We start from the raw sequence: 25,978 nt of genomic DNA, 5'->3' as shown, positions 1-25,978 counted from the left end.
CCTACTTTCTCATCAATACGTTATCGATGGATTTCTCTATTCTTGGGAAATTCAAGAAAGTCATGTCACTAGCTAGCCAGAATCAGGCTGCAAGTAGTGGACATGTAGATAGTACTAAGACATAACATAACTACAAAGCGCTTTTATTAATACATAGTAGTCAGTCTGAGAGCCGGCGTCGCGACCATCAGACGTGCCCGCGCCATCATGAGCGTTCTAGACGCGATCACGCGTTTCGTAGTGTTTAACCTACTTACTGTTTACTACAGTATCCTCACATTGGGATATTTCGCTGTGAGATATGTCAAGAACCCCTTTGCCGACCCTTGGGCCCAGAAGCTGCGGTTGGAACCTCCGGCCTGCCTGACGGACCCTAAATATGGAGTACATAAGTACATTAAAGTTAATGTGAGTTTCTTGTTGCTACTTTAAAAACTTATTAAAAGCGCTGGTGGCCTAGCGGTAAGAGCGTGCGACTTTCAATCCGGAGGTTGCGGGTTCGAACCCCGGTTCGTACCAATGATATTTTCGGAACTTATGTATACGAAATATCATTTGATATTTACTAGCCGCTTTTCGGTGAAGGAAAACATCGTGAGGAAACCGGACTAATCCCAATAAGGTCTTGTTTACCCTCTGGGTTGGAAGGTCAGATGGCAGTCGCTTTCGTAAAAACTAGTACCTACGCCAAATCTCGGAATTAGTTGCCAAGCGGACCCCAGGCCGTGAGCCGTGGCAAAACCGGGACAACACTGGGTTTACAACTATACACCCAAGAGCAACACGTTATTTTATAATAGTTAACACTAGAATAATAGGTAAGTAGTTCCTTTATTTATCAATTTATCAATACAAGGCGGCAAAGTTGTAGTTTATCTCTCGCGTTATTTTTTTTTAAACCCAAATTTCGTTACCTTGCCTCTCTATCGCTCTTGTATTCGTGCGTTATAGAGGCAGATAAAGAATTAATTCTTCGAAAACATCTAAGTAATTTGACTGTCCTAGCAACAAAATTCTAATGGCGTAGCACATGGCACGTAGCTTTAGTTAGTACCTACTCGTACCTACCATGGAAGAGCCCACAGAACGTGACTAGGCACAATTAATACCTGTTCAGAGGAATTCAATAAAACAGTGTGTCAATAATTCTGTGTGAATAATTACGAGTACAATAGTTACAAAACATACACATGTGAGCTGTCATGAGCTGTGGTCACCTATAAGTGGCTAGGCATCTGTTAATGTTAAATATCCTTGTTCCTATGTAATTGTGTGGATGTATTATCCGTTAGTGAACCTTAAATAAATAAATAAAAAAACCGGCCAAGTGCGAGACGGACTCGCGCACGAAGGGTTCCGTACCATTACGCAAAAACGGCATTTTTTTGTATTAATGCAAAAAATAGGTAAGTATCTTATTTTATGTACCTATAGAGTACAAAATGATAAGCAGCCTAGTTTTGTAGGCAGTGTTGGCCGAACGCTAATGCCATTAACCATTAAAAATTAACAATTAAAAAGGTTAATGGCCATTAACCATTAGCCATTTAATTCGGATTAAAGTTAATTCGGATTAAATTTTTGAGACGTTAATGGCCATTGAAGTTAATTCGGATTAACTTTAATTCGGATTAACTTCAATGGCCATTAAAGTTTCAAAAAATTAATTAGAATTACTCTCAATTGCATTAACGTCTAATAAAATTACATTCGTGATATTTTAAAATGAGACAGCAAAATGACCCTGACTGAACCCTGGCAGTAGTAGCAGTACCTACCTACTACCTAGTAGAATTCTGGTTTGGTGCAACACAGACATACGCGGTTTTGGTCATTTAAATCGTCTTGATGAGCACTTCGGAGAGCCGTACCCATGATAGAGCTGATGCTGAACCCTGGCAGTACCTAATGGATCTAAGGTTTGGTGCAACATAGGCACACGCTGTTTTAGTCATCCGACTCGTCTTGATGAGCACTTCGGAGAGCCATACCCATGATAGAGCTGATGCTGAACCCTGGCAGTACCTAATGGATCTAAGGTTTGGTGCAACATAGGCACACGCTGTTTTAGTCATCCGACTCGTCTTGATGAGCACTTAGGAGAGCAGTACCCATGATAGAGCTGATGCTGAACCCTGGCAGTACCTAGTGGATCTAAGATTTGGTGCAACATAGGCACACGCTGTTTTAGTCACCCGACTCGTCTTGATGAGCACTTAGGAGAGCAGTACCCATAATGGAGCTGATGCTGAACCCTGGCAGTACCTAGCGGAACTAAGGTTTGGTGCAACATAGGCACACGCTGTTTTAGTCATCCGACTCGTCTTGATGAGCACTTAGGAGAGCAGTACCCATGATAGAGCTGATGCTGAACCCTGGCACTACCTAGTGGATCTAAGGTTTGGTGCAACATAGGCACACGCTGTTTTAGTCACCCGACTCGTCTTGATGAGCACTTAGGAGAGCGGTACCCATGATAGAGCTGATGCTGAACCCTGGCAGTACCTAGTGGATCTAAGGTTTGGTGCAACATAGGCACACGCTGTTTTAGTCACCCGACTCGTCTTGATGAGCACTTAGGAGAGCAGTACCCATAATGGAGCTGATGCTGAACCCTGGCAGTACCTAGTGGATCTAAGGTTTGGTGCAACATAGGCACACGCTGTTTTAGTCACCCGACTCGTCTTGATGAGCACTTAGGAGAGCAGTACCCATGATAGAGCTGATGCTGAACCCTGGCAGTACCTAGTGGATCTAAGGTTTGGTGCAACATAGGCACACGCTGTTTTAGTCACCCGACTCGTCTTGATGAGCACTTAGGAGAGCGGTACCCATGATAGAGCTGATGCTGAACCCTGGCAGTACCTAGTGGATCTAAGGTTTGGTGCAACATAGGCACACGCTGTTTTAGTCACCCGACTCGTCTTGATGAGCACTTAGGAGAGCAGTACCCATGATAGAGCTGATGCTGAACCCTGGCAGTACCTAGTGGATCTAAGGTTTGGTGCAACATAGGCACACGCTGTTTTAGTCATCCGACTCGTCTTGATGAGCACTTAGGAGAGCAGTACCCATGATAGAGCTGATGCTGAACCCTGGCAGTACCTAGTGGATCTAAGGTTTGGTGCAACATAGGCACACGCTGTTTTAGTCACCCGACTCGTCTTGATGAGCACTTAGGAGAGCGGTACCCATGATAGAGCTGATGCTGAACCCTGGCAGTACCTAGTGGATCTAAGGTTTGGTGCAACATAGGCACGCGCTTTTAGGTCGTCCGACTCGTCTTGATGAGCACTTAGGAGAGCAGTACCCATGATAGAGCTGATGCTGAACCCTGGCAGTACCTAGTGGATCTAAGGTTTGGTGCAACATAGGCACGCGCTGTTTAGGTCGTCCGACTCGTCTTGATGAGCACTTAGGAGAGCAGTACCCATGATAGAGCTGATGCTGAACCCTGGCAGTACCTAGTGGATCTAAGGTTTGGTGCAACATAGGCACCCGCTGTTTTAGTCACCCGACTCGTCTTGATGAGCACTTAGGAGAGCGGTACCCACGATAGAGCTGATGCTGAACCCTGGCAGTACCTAGTGGATCTAAGGTTTAGTGCAACATAGGCACGCGCTGTTTTGGTCATCTGACTCGTCTTGATGAGCACTTAGGAGAGCGGTACCCATGATAGAGCTGATGCTGCACCCTGGCAGTACCTAGTGGATCTAAGGTTTGGTGCAACATAGGCACGCGCTGTTTAGGTCATCCGACTCGTCTTGATGAGCACTTAGAAGAGCAGTACCCATGATAGAGCTGATGCTGAACCCTGGCAGTACCTAGTGGGTCTAAGGTTTGGTGCAACATAGGCACACGCTGTTTTAGTCATCCGACTCGTCTTGATGAGCACTTAGGAGAGCAGTACCCATGATAGAGCTGATGCTGAACCCTGGCAGTACCTAGTGGATCTAAGGTTTGGTGCAACATAGGCACACGCTGTTTTAGTCACCCGACTCGTCTTGATGAGCACTTAGTAGAGCGGTACCCATGATAGAGCTGATGCTGAACCCTGGCAGTACCTAGTGGATCTAAGGTTTGGTGCAACATAGGCACGCGCTGTTTAGGTCGTCCGACTCGTCTTGATGAGCACTTAGGAGAGCAGTACCCATGATAGAGCTGATGCTGAACCCTGGCAGTACCTAGTGGATCTAAGGTTTGGTGCAACATAGGCACCCGCTGTTTTAGTCACCCGACTCGTCTTGATGAGCACTTAGGAGAGCGGTACCCACGATAGAGCTGATGCTGAACCCTGGCAGTACCTAGTGGATCTAAGGTTTGGTGCAACATAGGCACACGCTGTTTTAGTCACCCGACTCGTCTTGATGAGCACTTAGGAGAGCAGTACCCATAATGGAGCTGATGCTGAACCCTGGCAGTACCTAGCGGAACTAAGGTTTGGTGCAACATAGGCACACGCTGTTTTAGTCATCCGACTCGTCTTGATGAGCACTTAGGAGAGCAGTACCCATGATAGAGCTGATGCTGAACCCTGGCAGTACCTAGTGGATCTAAGGTTTGGTGCAACATAGGCACACGCTGTTTTAGTCACCCGACTCGTCTTGATGAGCACTTAGGAGAGCAGTACCCATGATAGAGCTGATGCTGAACCCTGGCACTACCTAGTGGATCTAAGGTTTGGTGCAACATAGGCACACGCTGTTTTAGTCACCCGACTCGTCTTGATGTGCACTTAGGAGAGCAGTACCCATAATGGAGCTGATGCTGAACCCTGGCAGTACCTAGCGGAACTAAGGTTTGGTGCAACATAGGCACACGCTGTTTTAGTCATCCGACTCGTCTTGATGAGCACTTAGGAGAGCAGTACCCATGATAGAGCTGATGCTGAACCCTGGCAGTACCTAGTGGATCTAAGGTTTGGTGCAACATAGGCACGCGCTTTTTTGGTCATCTGACTCGTCTTGATGAGCACTTAGGAAAGCAGTACCCATGATAGAGCTGATGCTGAACCCTGGCATAGTGGAACTAAGGTTTGGTACAACATAGGCACACGCTGTTATGGTCATCTCATTCGTTCTAATGAGCACTTGGGAGCGCAATATTTGAATATTATCTTGAGATACATAACTCATAAGATAGATAACATATACTTATGGCAGTAAGCAGTAGGTCTAGGTACTTACTAGGACTCAGGTATGGTCCAATCTATTCACGTGCTGTTTTGATTCATCCTTTTTTATTAAGTTGATGGGAATAGTAACAAAAGTGCTGCCTAATCAATGTTTTGTAAATTTTTGTATTATTCAACACTTTCAGCGCCAAGCGCCCCATTTCAATAACAAAATGAACCCGACTATCGGGTTCTTGGCACTGAAAGTGTTAACTGATCATGATTACCAACGTCATGGTCATGCAATATTATGTAAGATATGAAAGAATATGTTTGTATTTATGAACTGAATCGGAATCCTTACAGGGATAAATTAAAATAACATATTTATTTATCATTATTTATTTATTTAAGAAAATATATTACAAATTATATACCACTAATTATTTTAACAATTATAAAAATTAAGTCTTATTTTATACATAATGATACAGATGTAGTGCATAAGTGTTTGTCGTCGTATTTTCTCGGAAAAGTTCGTATTTGTCATGCTACTTCTGTCAACTTCAGTATTTTTGTACTGAGACTGACTGAAATAGCAAGACACGTTCGTGCGTTTCCGTGAAAATACGATGGTAAACAATTATGCACTACATGTGTATTGATCTAACCTTACTACTTGTAACACGATATGAATGCTGTATTTCTGTGCTAAACATTTTTAATATAATTCACAAAAATAGACAATGAATTATTACAAATAATCAACGCTCTTATATAATTATTATAAATTGTAAATATTTAATCTTATTTACATGAAAGTGAAAAAAATCATTAGTCTCTGTTTTTAAACAAAGGAAAATTATAAATATATATAAAGATCTACAATTTAACAATCAACTGAACCGCACTTAAACTATCGTGAGACATATTTCAAAATATTTATCAGTACGGTTTTTACTCACTATTATTTGCAGTGCACGACGTACAACCGCCGCGGACACTCGTCCCTGAGGATGGATTCCCAAAGAATCCGAAACATGTCGCCAAAAGCGACTAAAAATAATAGTGAGTAAAAACCGTACTGATAAATATTTTGAATCAACTGAACCTTTAAACACAGGTAAATAAAAAAATATATAAAAATCAACAATCAACTTTACATATAAAATAATATAAATGCGTATATGAATAATATATGGGGCATTTTCTATGAAAATTAACAATTAAAAACTTACATGGTGACATAATATGCATAATTCCTTAATACAGTATTAATATTTTTCTATAAAACTCGGTTATTGTATCAGGCCCTTTTGAAATAGTTTAAGTTATTCTTCATGACTACTCTGGTTTGGAATAACTCGTCTGACAGTCTGTGACTTCTAGGCACGTTTACCATTGTGGCAAATGAAAACATCCTCTCCACTGATCCAGAAGAAGGCATCGACGTGTTGTATTTAAGGAAAACATTTTTAATGTGTGGGTAACACGTTAACAAACATAGTTCAGTGCTTTCTTCCGCAAAATAATTTGACATCATTGTTTCCGCTTTTCTTCGAGGTGAATTTAGAGTTCTGTCAGTTTCAGAAACAGTATTAAAATCGTAGTAATCGTCTTCTTTACTTCTACATAGCTCTTCTGTGGCTTCTTGTTGTACATCGTTCTTGAGAATATCAATATAAATTGCTGTTCGGAACGATGCCTTCGCGTATTGTTGATTAATATCATTTACGCAAGTAAACCATCTATTTTTGAATTTTGGATGACTCATCGCTGCAATCATGTAGTTTTCTGACTGTTCTGTGAACGACAAAATATGATTGAACCTTCTTTGAACACTAGATAAATAAACATCTACAATTGGTTTGCAGAATTTAAGCGGCTGCGTTGAAATCTTATCCAATTTGTTTTTCAGGGATATTATACATGGCAACACGATTCCGAAAAACGGTTCATCTCCTTGTAGTATATCAAGTGCCCCTGCTATTGGTGCTGCACATAGTATGAATTCTTCTATGTAATCAAACTCGCTGGGTTTCAGGTAGTTCTTCATTCGAAGGGCTTTGCTTAAGGTCGCATTGTGATTGCGAATAGTCAAAATTTGTTTTAGCGAGTCGTACAGACTATTCCATCGTGTTGCTCCTGGTCGTGATAGTGTATGCCCGAGTACATTTTGTATTATTTCCGCTGATTTTGGTCTTCCTGCAAAGTTCCATAGACAGTTGCACTTTTTCATTGTTTCCGCATGCATTTTGCCGAGCAGAGTATCTGGGTTTGTTAGGGCCGGTTTAAGATCAGAACCTGCACACAAATTCAGTGTATGAGCACAACATCTTAAATGATCTGACAAACTTAAATTTGATTCTCCGTCAGTCTCTTCATCGGACAACGCATCTGACTCGCTTTCTGCTGAGTCAACTTCCATGCTAATTGTTTCTTCTCGATTTTCCAGTGCACTTTGCGAATCATTTAGAGTTCCCGACGTCAATATAGAGTTAGTTTTGACACCAAACATTTTAAAGGCTTTTACAAAGTTTGCTCCGTTGTCTGTTACCGTCGATACAATTTTTGTTATTCCTATGTCAAATTTGGAATAAACTTCAGTCAATATTTCAGCAATTTTATCATGTGTGTGTGATCCTTTGAATCTGCGACATGCCAAAGCAGCGGTTTTGCGATTCAAATTTTCATCAATCCAGTGCACTGTTACACCAACAAAACTTTTCTTTTTTGAAGACCATATATCTGCTGTGGTACATAAGTAACTTACTTCACTCAGCATGTTTTTTATCTCGGTGATTTGGCTGTCGTGGCTGTTGAGTATCTTTTTCCTTAGAGATCTTCGTCCAAAAGTTTTAATACCACTGTGACTCTCGGCTATACTGTTCATTAGACGCACAAAAAATCGGTTTTCCACGTGCCTGAGAGGACTCATAGTGTCAAGAAAATAGTTTATTATATCGCTTTCAAAAGTTTCTTGAGTAAGTGGTTCCGTTTCTGAGCTTTTTAAATTTTTAGTCACAGATCCGTTCTTTTTCTTTTTAGCCCTCTCCACTTGCAGATGCTTCTTATATTCTTCAACAACTTTAGAGCCATGCTTTCGTTTCAGGTGACCCGTAAAGTTAGAAGTTACATTATTAAACCCTTTTATTTCCACTTTTTCCGGCAAGTACTTGACACACAGTCCCACTATTATTTGACCTTGCGATTTTTCTGGCACATATTTAAAAAACGTTCCATTAAGCAAAGTCATGGCCGATGCCGTCTGATGTCTAGTTGGCTCCACTTCATTTCTTAAAATGGGAACGTCCACGTGAGAAGATGATGGCAGAGATTGACTCAAACGATCATTATCGTCGTCATCCATTGTTTCTTCACACATTTAGATACTTCACATATTTCACTCAAACTTTGAGACAGGTTTAAGAGTACAGATATATGAATATGAAAGTCGTGTTTACACACTGTGAAAGACAGATGTTAACTGAGGATAAGGGTAGCATGTCAGTTCATCCTGTGCGCCTTCGTTATCATTATCTTTGACCAATGACGTGCTTCCAATATTAGTGATAGTTTAGTGTACCTCGTTTCAATTGTAAAGGTGTCAACTAGTTACCTGCGCTTAGACTATCTAAACCCTTTTGTTTGCCCTTACATTTAAGCTACAACTACCATTGTTTTCCCGCAGATGGCTACTGCGGTAATATCTTATCTATTTTAGTGGCGAATGACAACAAAGATATAAGAGCCGCATTGACACTTTAAAACCACATGTGTTTTTGCCGGCATATTCTTATCTTTCTTGTATTATTGACCGCCAACATAATGTACCACGCAGAGATTACTATTGTTTTATAGTGATCCCTTTAGGCAGTGGGCCCGTAGAGGCTAAACAATAGCAATTTAGTTATTGACCATGACCAGGTGCCTATTAAATAATTTTAACCTATAGGTGCTATCGTCACTGATTTTTATTTTTATTTGCGGCATGTTTGTCGAAAGGCGAAGGATCGTGGTGTTTATCATTGTTTTAGATTTTAAGCTGCACGTGGTATTAATACTAACGTCCAAACCGTCTAGATAACAATATGGTTATGAAATAAAACTATGAAAACGGATTATATCGCGTATATTGAATTTATAATACATCCCGACGTTTCGAACTCTTTACAGCGTTCGTGGTCAACGGGTGACTGAGGAAAAATTACAAAGTGCAAAAATACCCACATACTAAAATAATGAACAATCATAGACTACAAACTTTAAGGCTGGTTGTACATGCAAAATCGGTTCATAAGGCTAGTTATACACTACAATTATTTTCAAGTAAAGATATATATATATACGCGATAAAAACTACGCCGGCTCCAACCCTACACCACGGACCCGAGAAGATTTAATTCTCTCCTAAATTGTAGGAGGGTATCCCAATATGGGACCGGCAACAAACTCGGCGGGACACATCTTTTCAAAACATCAGAATGTCCAGCATCATCCAACACTAAGGTCTCACAGTCTATGTCTCGCTTGCTCCTTTATCAGATGGACTACAGGATCCCAAGCTGGTGGTAGAGAAAAGCCATCTTCCCTATTAAAGTTTGGATATTTCTTAATCTCAATGGCCTCGCGTTAATCCGTTTTCATAGTTTTATTTCATGAGTAACTATCGCGGTAACCGAAGACAATAATATGGTTATGGTTTGGCATCTGTTATTTTATTCCACAATGTTAGATACTGCAAATGAATATACATAAATACATTTAGATTTAAGCATAATATTTTTAAGTAAATTACGAAATACAAAATAGTAATAAAATAATTAACACAAAGTTTAATAATTGTATAATTTCGGAATGAGGTAATTTAACATTTTGGCCGCTAAAGACGCCAACCTGTCCACGAAAAATCATGCCCTCAGCGCCAGTTCGTGAATTACCTTATAAAAAACCGTTTTAATACTTTTATTATAGCTTTAAGATCAGTAAAGGGTTACCAAGCTTTTTAGTTAAAATTGCATAAAAATATCCAAATTGATTATTTTATTCCTTGAAATACTATTTAAATATATTTAACATCATATTCTTGAAAACAGGTAAATAAAATAGTGAAAAGGTGGTTCTAAAACTATTGACAAAGTTGGAAAAAAAAATTATAATGTGTAAACTTGTAAGGTACTTATTTTTAACGTCATCGCTTCGTCGCATTTCGGTGAAATTATACATTCATAAATATTATAGTGCATGCGTCTATAATTGAATGGTATTCTACACAGAATGTCAAACAATATCAATCCTATCGGTCAGGGACTGAGAGTCTTGGCAACAAAAAACGTGCGATAAGGGAGAGACCGCGGTCGTATATAAGGACAATAAATAAATATTATAGTGCATGCGTCTATAATTGAATGGTATTCTACACAGAATGTCAAACAATATCAATCCTATCGGTCAGGGACTGAGAGTCTTGGCAACAAAAAACGTGCGATAAGGGAGAGACCGCGGTCGTATATAAGGACAATAAAGTGCACGGTGCGCGCAGCACCCGGTTCGGCCTTTTTTTGCGTGTTACACTCGTGCTATTTTACGACAACAGAATAGACAAGGCAAAGTATAGTGCCATTTTACTGTATTCAATGGTAAGATTTCAGCGACAGTAATCTATTATAGAAGAAACAGTCACTAAAGAAACAACTCCGGTAATTCAGTTTGGCGTCATAGTAATCCGAAAATATAATGGATAAAAATAAAAGATTATTGCCGTTGCCAATAAATTTCCCACAAGAGTACAAAGATTTTGTTAAAAATCTGAAAAAACAGAAGACAAATCAAACTGGTAAGTAATCTAATTAATTATATACATAAGAAATATGAAAATCATAACACCTCTCTTGAGTGTATCTTATACTTATATTAGTATAATTTTGGTTTCGAAGCAGTTGCGAAATCTAATTCTTGTTGAAAAACTAATATAAAAATAAAATTAATTGTTTTCAGATTTAGAGTTCGATAAGGAAAAGGATACAGAGCGAGAAAAAATTGCAGATGATTTTAAAACTTTAATCAAAGACGTCCCAGATGAAAAATTAAACGAAATGTGGGCAAGGGTAAAGTCTATAACTGAACTTTACCAACCAGTCACTTTAAGAATAAGCAAAGATTAAGTTTTTAGTTCTATTATTGTTTTATTATTACATTTTTATGTTTAATGAAAAGAGTGATTATTTCTTGTTGATTTGTTTTCAAATTATTATATTACTTACTCCTAATTAGATTATCATACACTAAACTTGTTAATCCTATTAATATTTGTAGTTATAACTTATGCTTAAGTAAAAATAAGAACATAATAAAAGACTGATTGTGATTTATGTGGCATTATTTCAATTATTTGGTAACGTTACGGTTGATTTGAATGAAACAAATTCTACATTTTTAAAATAATAAGTAGTAGTTGAATTATTTTTTTTAATTAGTATAATGATTATGCATGTATAACAATCTATTACAATTATTTAGATGTCATTGTTACATTATGTTTGCCTATTAAATAAACAGATTGTTAAATTTATATACGATAGCCCTGAATATTTACCTAAAGTAGTAACATGTAAATTAGATTAAATATTAACAATTTATAATGTATAAAAGCGTTAATTTTTGTAAAAATTCTTCGTCATTTGTTGTGCATTAAGTGTTTAGAACAGACATAGGTACAGTATTCATATTGTGTTACAAGTAGTACACCATTATAAGTTGTCATTAAGTACAATATAAGACTTAATATTTACAGTTGTTAAATTATATATTGGACTTAATATTTGTAATATTAATCTCATTTGTAGTAAATAAATAAATGTGTCAATGAGTAATCATCATATAGTCTTTCAATTTACCCCTGTATGGATTCCGATTCAGTTCATGAATAAAGACATATTTTGACATATTTTACCTTACATTGCAATAATATGAATATATTTCTAATCATGGTCATTTAAAAAATACAAAAATTAACAAAACATAGATTCGGCATCACGTTTGTTATTACTTCCATCAGCTTAATAAAGAAGGATCAACCAGAACAGCGCGTGCCTAGATTGGATCATATCTGACTCCTAGTAAGTACGAGTACCTACACCTACTGCTACTGCCATAATTCAGTATTAGTTATCATGTACTTTGAATATTGCGCTCCCAAGTGCTCATTAGACGAGTGGGATGACCAAAACAGCGTGTGCCTATGTTGCACCAAACCTGAGTTCCACTATGTACCGCCAGTGTTCAGCATCAGCTCTATCTTGGGTACTGCTCTTCCAAGTGCTCATCAAGACGAGTCGGATGACTAAAACAGCGTGTACCTATGTTGCACCAAACCTTAGTTCCGCTAGGTACTGCCAGGGTTCAGCATCAGCTCCATTATGAGTACTGCTCTCCTAAGTGCTCATCAAGACGAGTCGGGTGACTAAAACAGCGTGTGCCTATATTGCACCAAACCTTAGATCAACTAGGTACTGCCAGGGTTCAGCATCAGCTCTATCATGGGTACTGCTCTCCTAAGTGCTCATCAAGACGAGTCGGATGACTAAAACAGCGTGTGCCTATGTTGCACCAAACCTTAGTTCCACTAGGTACTGCCAGGGTTAAGCATCAGCTCTATCTTGGGTACTGCTCTCTTAAGTGCTCATCAAGACGAGTCGGATGATCAAAACAGCGCGTACCTATGTTGCACCAAACCTTAGTTCCTCTAGGTACTGCCAGGGTTCAGCATCAGCTCTACCATGGGTACTGCTCTCCTAAGTGCTCATCAAGATGAGTTGGATGCCCAAAACAGCGCGTGCCTATATTGCACCAAACCTTAGATCCACTAGGTATTTCCAGGGTTCAGCATCAGCTCTATCATGGGTACTGCTCTCCTAAGTGCTCATCAAGACGAGTCGGATGACCAAAACAGCGCGTGCCTATGTTGCACCAAACCTTAGTTCCACTATGTACTGCCAGGGTTCAGCATCAGCTCTACCATGGGTACCGCTCTCCTAAGTGCTCATCAAGACGAGTCGGATGACTAAAACAGCGTGTGCCTATGTTGCACCAAACCTTAGTTCCGCTAGGTACTGCCAGGGTTCAGCATCAGCTCCATTATGGGTACTGCTCTCCTAAGTGCTCATCAAGACGAGTCGGGTGACTAAAACAGCGTGTGCCTATGTTGCACCAAACCTTAGATCCACTAGGTAGTGCCAGGGTTCAGCATCAGCTCTATCATGGGTACTGCTCTCCTAAGTGCTCATCAAGACGAGTCGGATGACTAAAACAGCGTGTGCCTATGTTGCACCAATCCTTAGTTCCGCTAGGTACTGCCAGGGTTCAGCATCAGCTCCATTATGGGTACTGCTCTCCTAAGTGCTCATCAAGACGAGTCGGATAACTAAAATAGTGTGTGCCTATGTTGCACCAAACCTTAGATCCACTAGGTAGTGCCAGGGTTCAGCATCAGCTCTATCATGGGTACTGCTCTCCTAAGTGCTCATCAAGACGAGTCGGATGACTAAAACAGCGTGTGCCTATGTTGCACCAAACCTTAGTTCCGCTAGGTACTGCCAGGGTTCAGCATCAGCTCCATTATGGGTACTGCTCTCCTAAGTGCTCATCAAGACGAGTCAGGTGACTAAAACAGCGTGTGCCTATGTTGCACCAAACCTTAGATCCACTAGGTAGTGCCAGGGTTCAGCATCAGCTCTATCATGGGTACTGCTCTAAGTGCTCATCAAGACGAATCGGATGACTAAAACAGCGTGTGCCTATGTTGCACCAAACCTTAGTTCCGCGAGGTACTGCCAGGGTTCAGCATCAGCTCCATTATGGGTACTGCTCTCCTAAGTGCTCATCAAGACGAGTCGGGTGACTAAAACAGCGTGTGCCTATGTTGCACCAAACCTTAGATCCACTAGGTACTGCCAGGGTTCAGCATCAGCTCTATCATGGGTACTGCTCTCCTAAGTGCTCATCAAGACGAGTCGGGTGACTAAAACAGCGTGTGCCTATGTTGCACCAAACCTTAGATCCACTAGGTACTGCCAGGGTTCAGCATCAGCTCTATCATGGGTACTGCTCTCCTAAGTGCTCATCAAGACGAGTCGGGTGACTAAAACAGCGTGTGCCTATGTTGCACCAAACCTTAGATCCACTAGGTACTGCCAGGGTTCAGCATCAGCTCTATCATGGGTACCGCTCTCCTAAGTGCTCATCAAGACGAGTCGGGTGACTAAAACAGCGTGTGCCTATATTGCACCAAACCTTAGATCCACTAGGTACTGCCAGGGTTCAGCATCAGCTCTATCATGGGTACCGCTCTCCTAAGTGCTTATCAAGACGAGTCGGGTGACTAAAACAGCGTGTCCCTATGATGCACCAAACCTTAGATCCACTAGGTAGTGCCAGGGTTCAGCATCAGCTCTATCATGGGTACTGCTCTAAGTGCTCATCAAGACGAATCGGATGACTAAAACAGCGTGTGCCTATGTTGCACCAAACCTTAGTTCCGCGAGGTACTGCCAGGGTTCAGCATCAGCTCCATTATGGGTACTGCTCTCCTAAGTGCTCATCAAGACGAGTCGGGTGACTAAAACAGCGTGTGCCTATGTTGCACCAAACCTTAGATCCACTAGGTACTGCCAGGGTTCAGCATCAGCTCTATCATGGGTACTGCTCTCCTAAGTGCTCATCAAGACGAGTCGGATGACTAAAACAGCGTGTGCCTACGTTGCACCAAACCTTAGTTCCGCTAGGTACTGCCAGGGTTCGGCATCAGCTCCATTATGGGTACTGCTCTCATAAGTGCTCATCAAGACGAGTCGGATGACTAAAACAGCGTGTGCCTATGTTGCACCAAACCTTAGATCCATTAGGTACTGCCAGGGTTCAGCATCAGCTCTATCATGGGTACTGCTCTCCTAAGTGCTCATCAAGACGAGTCGGATGACTAAAACAGCGTGTGCCTATGTTGCACCAAACCTTAGATCCATTAGGTACTGCCAAGGTTCAACATCAGCTCTATCATGGGTATGGCTCTCCGAAGTGCTCATCAAGACGAGTCGGATGACTAAAACAGCGTGTGCCTATGTTGCACCAAACCTTAGATCCATTAGGTACTGCCAGGGTTCAGCATCAGCTCTATCATGGGTACGGCTCGCCGAAGTGCTCATCAAGACGATTTAAATGACCAAAACCGCGTATGTCTGTGTTGCACCAAACCAGAATTCTACTAGGTAGTAGGTAGGTACTGCTACTACTGCCAGGGTTCAGTCAGGGTCATTTTGCTGTCTCATTTTAAAATATCACGAATGTAATTTTATTAGACGTTAATCCAAATTGAGAGTAATTCTAATTAATTTTTTGACTTTCATGCCCATTGAAGTTAATCCGAATTAAAGTTAATCCGAATTAACTTCAATGGCCATTAACGTCTCAAAAATTTAATCCGAATTAACTTTAATCCGAATTAACTTTAATGCAATTGGTTAATGGCGGAACTAATGGTTAATAAAATTGATCAATGGTTAATTAAAATTAACAATTACGGCCAACACTGTTTGTAGGTGCCTTTTTCTTAGTCCAGTCAAAAGTCCATCAAAAGTCGTATTTTTTCTAAAGGTCTTTTTTTGTAAAATTACGTTGGTGTTTGATATTTTAATGATATAATAATAAAAACAAATTACCAATAGTAAGTTTTATCAAACATTTATAAAAAAAGCAGTATCAATTTAAAACATAATACCCTAAAATATTTTGTTACTTTTTTGTGAAATAAAACCTATAAATCGACACCCATGACGACTTTTATGACAAAATGCGTAGCAGCCATCCTGAATTACAAAACAGTCATGATTTTCCAAATCCGCAGTCCCTAAAACGTATAAGATCATATTTGTTCCTAAAATTAATCGAGAGAAAATTATTCGAATAATTAATCAATTGAAAAAAATTGTCGCGGGAAATTAGTTGACGATTAATTTAATCGCGACTAATGTTAATCTAAATTCTTCGACTACAACTAATTAATCCAAACTTAATCGTCGCTCGCGATGTGCTCGCGATTAAATCGGTTAATTTTAATCGTTAATCGATTACATTTTGCCCAACTCTGGTAAAGACCTACTCGTGGTCAAGTCTGATAAAATTTTCATTCAGGATAACGTAATTTGTAACCAATTGCGTTATAATCTGAGTCACCAAAATGAATCAGATGCGCGTGGGCGCGCGGCGTAATGAAAGCCTCCTCCTTTTTAGAGGTGGTTAAAAATATAGAAACAATTCAAGTAGGCCGTTCTCTTTATTTGGAGGTGGTAAATTTTATCAGAATTTGAGACCTAGGGGCCCGTTTCTCAAATGCTTGTAACTTGTAATACAAGCAGATGTAACTTTTTGACAGCTTTTGTTAGCCCCTATAGTGGTGCTTTTGAATTAGGTACCTACAGTAAAATTAAGCTATCAATTGAGATGTATGAAACAAAGAGGACAAAATTTTTAAATCTTAATAGTTACGAAAATGGTAATAGTAGAGAAGATTTTACACCGTTGAGTAAGTGGGCCAAAAGCATCTTGAAATTGCGAATAGCCTCACCCTACTGTACTTCAAAGGCGAACATTTATTAGTTATTCATCAGTCATAAGTAGAAAGTTAAAAACCTTGCCGTAACTATCCGTCCTTAGCTCTCAGCTAAACAGTAATGCGGTTCAGTCAATATTAGAAATGATGTCGCAATGTCATCGCTGATTTCTCAAAACTTGTGTGGCTGAGACCGATAACAAAGACTGGTACCTACCTATTGAGAAAGTTCTTTTACTATGTCATACGATTTATTATAAAAGATACATCGTAATGTAGGTACCTAAGCGACACACATTATTATCATAAAATTGCAAATATGAGTTTTGCTGTTTTATTTCAGTAAATAAGTAGGTAACGGAATAACGGCTAAACAGATTGAAAAAAATTCGTCATGCCATCATGGATTAGGTTCCCTACCATACTTCTAAGTATTTTTATCCGATGATGCTCGAGTTAAAATTTAATTAAGTTTGTGGTTTTCATATTTTTCATAATTATATAAGCCCGGGGTATGAAAATTTGGGAGTAAAATCAAATGTTTCGTGGGTAACTTTTCTTGCGGATCTGGTTTTATATTTTAGAAGTGTTTTATCTTATTGAAATCTAACTACCTAATAATGGCATTTCGGATAAGCTTAGATGGTAAAAGAAACATGGAGCAAAAATATTTCGGAGCATCGAGAGATTCTCTTTCGTTCCGTCATAACTGAACTTATAAATAGCATTTGGTATCGGATAATTTATTACACGATCCACTCCCTAATTGAATGAAATGGGGGGTAATCCAACTGCTAAGGTACGAATAGTACGGCATTTACCAATTTAACGTCGACTGACGAGGTAGGACCGATACGACCTTCAAGAAAAGAGCGTACTCCCATCTTAAAGGCTTGCAGCGCACTTACAACCCCTCTGGTGTTGCGGGTGTCTATTGGCGACGGCAATCGCTTACCATCAGGGATTCGTCTGCTCGTTTGCCTCCTCCTATATCATACAAAAAGGTACTAGAGTTAGACCAAGATAAGTCTGCAACGATTTTGATAGCACACGCAGTGCAAGTGTTATTTATACGTCATAATTTCATAGAAGTTTGATGTTTAAAATAACACTTGCACTGCGTGTGCTATCAAAATCGTTACAGACTTGTCTTGGTCTGACTCTAGACGTTTTTCATTTTTGATTGAGAAGCGTATCTCTGTTTTCTGAGCAACATGCTATTTGATAAATAATATAAATATCTGAAAATTACAATTCGCAATTTTGGCTTTTTATAAATTTAAGAGCCCCGAATATACTGCCTTGTGAGATCCCACTCACGATTTGTCGAAATTTAAGGAATAGTGCTATACATATTGTATATGGCATATAATACAATATAATAAAAATGTTATTTATTGTACCTACAACCTTAACCTACACCAATACCCAACCAAAGGAAAAATGCATACCTTACCTACATATTAAGCATATAGGTAGTATAAATGAAACTATCGTAAAATAGACAACAGGCCTTATGATGGCCGAAGTCGGCCTGATTTGAGAAGTAGGTTAATCAAAGAAACTTAGTAACAAAGTTACTCCTTAGTGGAAGAATAGATGATTAATAAAAAACCGGCCAAGTGCGAGTCGGACTCGCTCACGAAGGGTTCCGTACCATTACGCAAAAAACGGCAAAAAAATCACGTTTGTTGTACGGGAGTCCCACTTAAATATTTATTTTATTTTGATTTTAGTATTTGTTGTTATAGCGGCAACAGAAATACATCATCTGTGAATATTTCAACTGTCGTTCTAGCTGTCACGGTTCATGAGATACAGCCTGGTAATAAACAGACAGACAGACGGACAGTGGAGTCTTAGTAATAGGTTACCGTTTTTACCCTTTGGGTACGGAACCCTCAAAACTATCCTGTCTTTCCCCGGGCCTCAAATATCTGCATACCAAATTTCATCTATAGGTATCGGTTCAGCGATTTGAGCGTGAAGATGGAACAGACAGATAGACAGACAGAGTTACATTCGCATTTATAATATTAAGTAGGGAAGTAGGGATATCTAGTTTCTGAAAACGGGTTGGTCCGCATCGCGTTGCAGTTTGCAGTTTATTCACCCCGAGGCCCGAGTGCAGTGGCGAGAAAGCGGAACGGCTCTCGTGCTGCACTTCAAAACTGTGTTTATGCACGCCGATAAATTACCTACTGATCATTTCATTCTTATTTAACCCTAATATACAATTTCTAGACACTACCCATTTCTAGATAACGAATGTACCGATTTAGAAACATTTCTAAATTCCGGATATGTGGAATAATATCACAATTCACACCCAACCCGTGGAGCGAGCATATACGTCAAGAATTTATGATTCCGAATACAGGTTTACCTTTGCTACAAAACGACAAGTAGATAGAGGGAGAGTACTAGATACTGGATATAATTATTGACAAAAATTCTAAAGTGTAGGTATTAGGTAATTATAATTGTATAAGCCATACAAGTTTTATACAATTACATAAGAACTTAAGGAGGTATAGGTATTTATGACTCCTGAACTCAGCTGTGTACATACTCAAACCGTTGCGTCGTATTATTATACGCTTTAAGAAAATGGTAAGAAATATTTCGTGGTCTCTTGAACTTGGCACAGAAAAAACGGGCTCAGTTGTAGGTCACTGGTATTACGATGGGCTCACCGAGAGTTACGTAATTTACGCACAGTACACTGCGCCCAATAAAGTTCTGCTCCATTCAGTTTGGGCTGGTTTCACGCCATCTTTGGGGGTTTTTAACTACCCCCAACGAACAACGAAAAAGCAAGCTTGGTTAAGGCCACTAAGGCAATACCTACCTACTAATTCATAAAATAATAAAACCGACCAAGAGCATGTCGGGCCATGCTCAGTGTAGGATTCCGTAGTTACCCTTGCATCACAATACGAAAACCAACAACGCTTGATAAAAAGCGCCACCACCATCGTTTGAATGAATACACATGTATATGTAGGTATCCTTTTGTGTAATTCAAACGCTTTTTTAACGCGCGTTGTAAAAGAGCTCGATCGGATGAGGCCTAATACTCTAATAGCACCAAATTTATTAACTGCGCGAGCTATTGAGAATTCACCTATGTTATTAATTTGTTATTGTCATGTGTGAGCCGGAATGATTGTGTTAGATAGACTAGATAACTGTAGTGTTTTATATTTTACAGAATGTCAAGTTACATTATTTGGAAAGCGGCGATCCGTCTAAACCCCTTATGATATTTCTGCATGGGTTCCCTGAATTCTGGTTTTCTTGGAGGCATCAGATCGTCGAGTTCAACAAAGACTATTGGTAACAACTTACTCTACTTAACCATAGGTACTCTTATTATTTATTGACTCGAAATTATCTTCTTAAAAAAAAGTGTACTCGGTGTTCTTGCTCGAACTGGCTCGATTATATATAGTCTGTCAAGCCATTTCCGTCAGTAGAAAAAAGCGGCAAATTTAAAAAAATGTAGGCACTACGTTTTTCTACTGACAAAGTTGTTTGACAGAATATAATTATGAATAATAGAAAATAAAGTCTTGTCAAGAGTTAATCGAATTGATCACATATCAACCTATTATTGATGTAAATTCAATGAATTTCAGGTGTATTGCTGTGGACATGAGAGGGTATGGAGACTCGGAGAGGCCAGATGATGTATCTGCATACCACATTGATCTCCTGGTGGAAGATGTTCGTGACCTTGTACGCCAGTTAGGTACGTTACGTGATGGCTTCATTGATTTTTTCCCATTCCAAATACGGGAGAGAAATACAGTCGGGCGCACTAAATAAATTATAAGGGTTCCTTAGAAAACTAGAAATACTTTTTCGACATATACACGGCATCCACGACATACTTCGGTAGCTCTCCGTGATTGTTAGAACTAGGAAAGCTGCGCATGAATACATAGGTGTATATTATCAATCACGTCAACGAAGTATAGGTAGTAAAAAAAGTTAAAAAATTTTTGCTACGAAATATGGGTTTCAAATTCTTTTAGTAGACTGCAGCCTCGGGAAGCGTCAGGAGCATGAGCGGGAAGGCGCTTATGCTTAAACGATTTTCCTGCTCACCACCCTGGGTACATAACAAAAGCTTAAGACTGTCTAGCTGCTAAGTAGGACAAGGACAACGTATACCTTTCTCTGTCTCTCACTGCAGTAATAACCCCCTAAACAGCATATTAACGCATAATTAATTAATTACAGGGCGAGAGAAGTGCATCCTAGTGTCGCACGACTGGGGCGGCCTGATCGCGTGCCGCTTCCGAGACGTGCACCCTGACGCGCTGGACGCGCTCGTGATGCTCTCCAGCACGTCACGTGAGGCCTGGCTGCACGAGCTGGTGCACAACCCGGTGCAGAGGAAAATGTCTTGGTGAGGAAATGTTGCTAGTCTTGTTGGACGCGCTGGACACGATCGTGATGCTCTTCACTCTCCAGCACGTCCCGCGAGGCCTGGCTGCACGACCCTTTTTTTTAACGGTGAGGGAATGCCAGTTGCGCATCGTTCCCCGGGCCCGGGCCGGTGGGCCGTCTTTCTACTAAAAAAGACAAGCCTTAGCGCACGAGCTGCCCAACACACAAACCGCATAAACCGGTGCACAGGAAAATGTCTTGGTAAAAATTGGCGGCATTAACTATAGGTATTATATTAACCAATTTTGGTAACGGGCTATTAAAAAAAAGGGATTGAAGATTCCTATTTGTAACCGGATATGGCACCATTCGACAGAAATCATGAAACTTGGCATGGTTATTTACAAAACCGGCCAAGTGCGAGTCGGACTTACACATGAAGGGTTCCGTACCATTAACTATAAAAACGGTCACCCATCCAAGTACTGACCCCGCCCGACGTTGCTTAACTTCGGTCAAAAATCACGTTTGTTTTATGGGAACCCCACTTAAATCTCTATTTTATTCTGTTTTTAGTATTTGTTGTTATAGCGGCAACCGAAATACATCATCTGTGAAAATTTGAGCTGTCTAGCTATCACAGATCACGAGATACAGCCTGGTGACAGACAGACAGACGGACAGACGGACAGACGGACGGACAGACGGACAGCGGAGTCTTAGTAATAGGGTCCCGTTTTTACCCTTTGGGTACGGAACCCTAATTAAGGACGAAACAAAACAAGAGCATGTCGCGCCATGCTCTGTGTAGGGTTCCGTAGTTACCATTCTGTCAGAATAGGGTAAACGGGGGTTACCTAATAGTAAGTATCATGTACATTATAAGCAAAAGTGGATACTTTCGCAGCGCTTGTAATACGTATTTTTACTAATAAGAGAAGACATTTTTTTAAATATAAATCAAAAACCGTAAGACCGATTATGTTCGCTATAGTTTTCCCCACTATAGCGAACATAATCGGTTCTATGCCCACACACCATCGGGTTAAAGCAAAAAAAAAAAACTTTTTTTTAAATTACTTTTTTATGACTCCATACCAAATTTCAGCTTTCTAGCATTAACGATCACGGAGCAAAGCCTCAGACAGACGGACATGGCGAAATTATAAGGGTACGGAACCCTGAAAAGTGGAATTTGTCAAGTGTTGTTTCCCCTCCTTTTCCTCACGTTTGCATCCCGAGTTCCGAAAACGGAAACTTCATTTGTTATAGAAAAACGGTTGAAGTTAGGTACAACAAAACAGCTAATTAACAGTAGGTAAAAAAACGAAACCCTTATAAGATCAGTTTGTTGTCCATGCGTCCGTCTGTCTGTCTGTCAAGACCCTTTATCTCGGGAACGCGTCGAGGTATCGAGTTGAAATTAAAACCATCCATATAGGTACTCAAGTCAATACAGTCCCTTGAAGCTGTGAAAAAACCAAACTTCTAAGTTAACCTAAAAAAAAGATACGGCCGTTTATGGCGCATAAAACGTACATTTCGACACTCCCAAGGGAATCAAAATTTTCAGGGTACTTCCCTTAGCCCTAGAACTATGAAAATTAGCAAGTAATATCGTCTTGCACTAAGTCTTGCACTACAAGTACAGGGAAAATCTCAAAAACTATAAATTTGTATAAAAATAACATAAAAAATAAGTCAAATTTGTACGGCACCCTCGGTGGTTGAGTCCGACTCGCACTTATCCGGTTTTTTAAAACTATTGTGTCTATGTAGACGTCCACGATAAAGTATAAAAAGTGCCGATTCCGACATTATAGAAAAATACCACTGTATAGTGTATAGCTACCATGAGTTTGCAGTTTCGCTAGCCGTTGCGTAGACTAACTTACTCATGGTAAATGTAGTTATGGAAACTAGGGTGGGGTCTTTCGCTTTCGAAATGGGCAATTTTTGTATTGTTTACCAATATGTTTCAGGTACGTAATGTTGTACCGCATGCCATCCCTCCCCGAGAAGCTGATCACGATGGACGACATGCGCGTGTTTGACATGTGCATCCCCGCCCAGCCCGGCAGCCTTGACGTCGAATGCTACAAATACTGGTTCGGTAAACCTAGTAAGTGTGCTAAACTAAAACCCGTTCACGTTCACAGTGTGAGGAGTATGATAAAGTATGAGAAGAGAGAGTAAAAGTAGCGCAAATCGAAATTTCGTCACATTCGTTTCGGAAGATTTCGCTTTACAAATTGATCTCAATTTTGACCTCATTAATTTTGCATCACGCTCTGCTAATAGTGACGGGAAACTCACAGAAAACCGCTGGGCTGTGCGGGAAACTAGAGCAAATACTTGCTCGTGCTACCTACTTATAAATTTTATGCGAGCGCGACGCGTTGCGTTGATCGAGTGATGACAAAAAGAAGTTAATGAAGTCGAATTGAGAACAGAGGGCCTACCGCGAACCAGTAGGTTCGACGTATTGCCTCTCTGGCGCACTTGTAAATTCGTACGTAAGTGTGACAGGGAGGCAACACGTAGATGGTTCGCGTTCACCAACACCTTGTAATACCATGGTTGCAATAAACGATTATGATTATGGTTGTAAATACGACTCAGTCAGTGGTATTACATGGGTTATTACCCCCGACGGAACGGCGGTAGTATAATATGCGTTCAATTAAGGTGCGAGGCTGCACACAAATTGAATCAATGTCAACTTTTACCTCCAAAACCTGAACGTACATTTCTGTTCTGAGAGCCTCGGGATACGCGAAAATCGCAATTTCGTTATCTGCATCTTTATCACTCAAATACAGAGGCGTATTTACATATTTGGCGCCCCGGGCCATTGGGCCTCTGCCGCCCCCCATGACCCATGAAACAAACACAAAAGCATAATTTTTCCGCAGTGCCTTCCTACAGAGCTTGGAATCGAACCTATAGCCAATTGTAAGCGATGCCGACGGCCGAGCTCTGCATAAGACCCGGAGCGTCCGATAGCGGTGTGCTGCCCTGTGAGGCTGAAGGCCGAACTGCAGAAGAACAGAGCTTAAAGCACTGGTGGAGCTGAGCTGGGACAAAAACCTATGGCCAAGATGAGCTCTGCAGAGTGCTGAAGCCCCGGATCGTCCAATATAGTAAGCATTCGTACGTCGCGTACAGCGTCACGCCGGACGCGACCTACGGCGTTTGTTGCAGACCAGGGCCAAAAAGCATTAACGGAAGCCCGCGGCCTTAGGGCGATGTGAAGAGCGACGTTACAGGGCGACATCATGAGAACTCGTCGACAATCCGCGTGTGTAAAGAATTAAGGTAGAAGGAAAAGGGGCGCAAACGCGCTGTAAAAAATTTGATGTAACACGACAATTTTTTTTATTGGGGCGCCACTGAGGCACTCGAAACTGAAAGCCAGCGGCGGCCTGCGCCGCCCCCCGCAGCCTGCCGCCCCGGGCCATGGCCCCCTTGGTCCTAGGGTAAATACGCCCCTGCTCAAATACGCACGAAACTTTCGTGTTTCCCGGTAGGTAGGTTCTCTATCTGGGTCGATAAGAATGTAACCTAGCGTCAATATTTTTTTGTTGGATCAGCAATGTACGGTGAATTGTCGTTGTCACGTGACAAGTGAAACAAGGAGCCTGATGAGTGATGACGCTGTGTTTTCGACGGGGTTTTTAATCTTATCTTGTTTTACAGCGGCCGTGACCCCACCAATCAACTACTACCGCGCGAACTTCGTATACAGCTTGCCCGTCAAAGCTCGCTGCGAGCGCCTCGTCCCCATGCTTGTCGCCAACGCCGCCGACGACAAATACCTGTCGCATTCCATCCTAGACCGCATGATGACAGAATACGCACACATCGAAACGAAGCTGGTGCCTGGCTGCGGACACTTCATTATGCAAGAAAAACCAGAAGTCGTTAACACGCTAGTGAGAGAGTTCCTAGGGAAACATAGGCTTTAAACTAGGTTATTTTGTACAAAAGCTTTACCATTGTTTTATAGTAGGTAATTATGGTTTTTTTATATATTTACTTATACTTAATTACAATAGGGTATGAGACTGTATTTAAAATAAATTATTTCACACCATGCATGAAATAAAGCACCAGATATTTTTTAGAAAAACATAGATACTTAGCAGTTATTTTTAAACACAAGTTCTATTTAATAAATCGGATAGAAATATAAATAAAAAGTCGGTGAGTTGACCGAGACGTCATTGTGTAATGTTTCATTCATATAAATTCCATAGCAAACAGTTTTGCCAGTTCTAAAAAAGAATACCCTAGTAGGAGAATACCCTATCTCATCTTTAATTTACACTGGTTCACCAGGCATGCATGTGTATGTGTCTTTATTATTTGTTAATAATTTTATAAATAAAATTTTTATCTATTATGTCTGTGTATTTTTAACCCAGTCCGAGTGATGGATGTAACTATTTATCTGAAGAAAGATATCAAAGATAATGCGCGGGTCAATACAAAGACCGACACCACACTATGCATGCAACACACATGTTGTGTTGGCTTGGCGCAATACACGCGAGATACACGGCTGAAAACCTCCTGGCTAAGATCAATTTTTGCCAGCAACGTCGGGCTTTTCTACACGACCATCAACAGCTAGAAGTTAGTCTAAGATAACTCTGCAGCGATTTTGATCACATAGACTGATGTGCAAGTCATGCAAGTGTTATGTTTTACGTCAAACTTCTATGGAGTTATGACGTATAAATACCACTCGCACAAGGGTTGATCTCCCACTAAAATTTTGAATTTCGCGCCTTTTTCTACTGATAAGTTGGGTTTTCTGGAGTATAGTAGTTCTATGTATATTTAAAGTTGCTGCTACACGA

General features: G+C 40.5%; 1 protein-coding gene across 1 annotated transcript; it reads left to right on the top strand.

Annotated features, from left to right (window-relative positions):
- The first annotated feature begins 173 nt into the window (after nt 1-173).
- LOC134741358 (epoxide hydrolase 3-like) lies at nt 174-25,518 on the top strand. Its single transcript, XM_063674113.1, has 6 exons — nt 174-408; nt 19,930-20,054; nt 20,357-20,469; nt 20,964-21,132; nt 23,096-23,235; nt 24,813-25,518. The coding sequence occupies exons 1-6, from the start codon at nt 208-210 to the stop codon at nt 25,079-25,081; spliced, it is 1,017 nt and encodes a 338-aa protein (XP_063530183.1). The 5' UTR covers nt 174-207; the 3' UTR covers nt 25,082-25,518.
- Nucleotides 25,519-25,978: the final 460 nt, after the last annotated feature.

The sequence above is a fragment of the Cydia strobilella genome, chromosome 5, assembly GCF_947568885.1.
Source record: "Cydia strobilella chromosome 5, ilCydStro3.1, whole genome shotgun sequence".
Lineage (NCBI taxonomy): Eukaryota > Metazoa > Arthropoda > Insecta > Lepidoptera > Tortricidae > Cydia > Cydia strobilella.
This window is presented reverse-complemented; position numbering and strand designations above follow the sequence as displayed.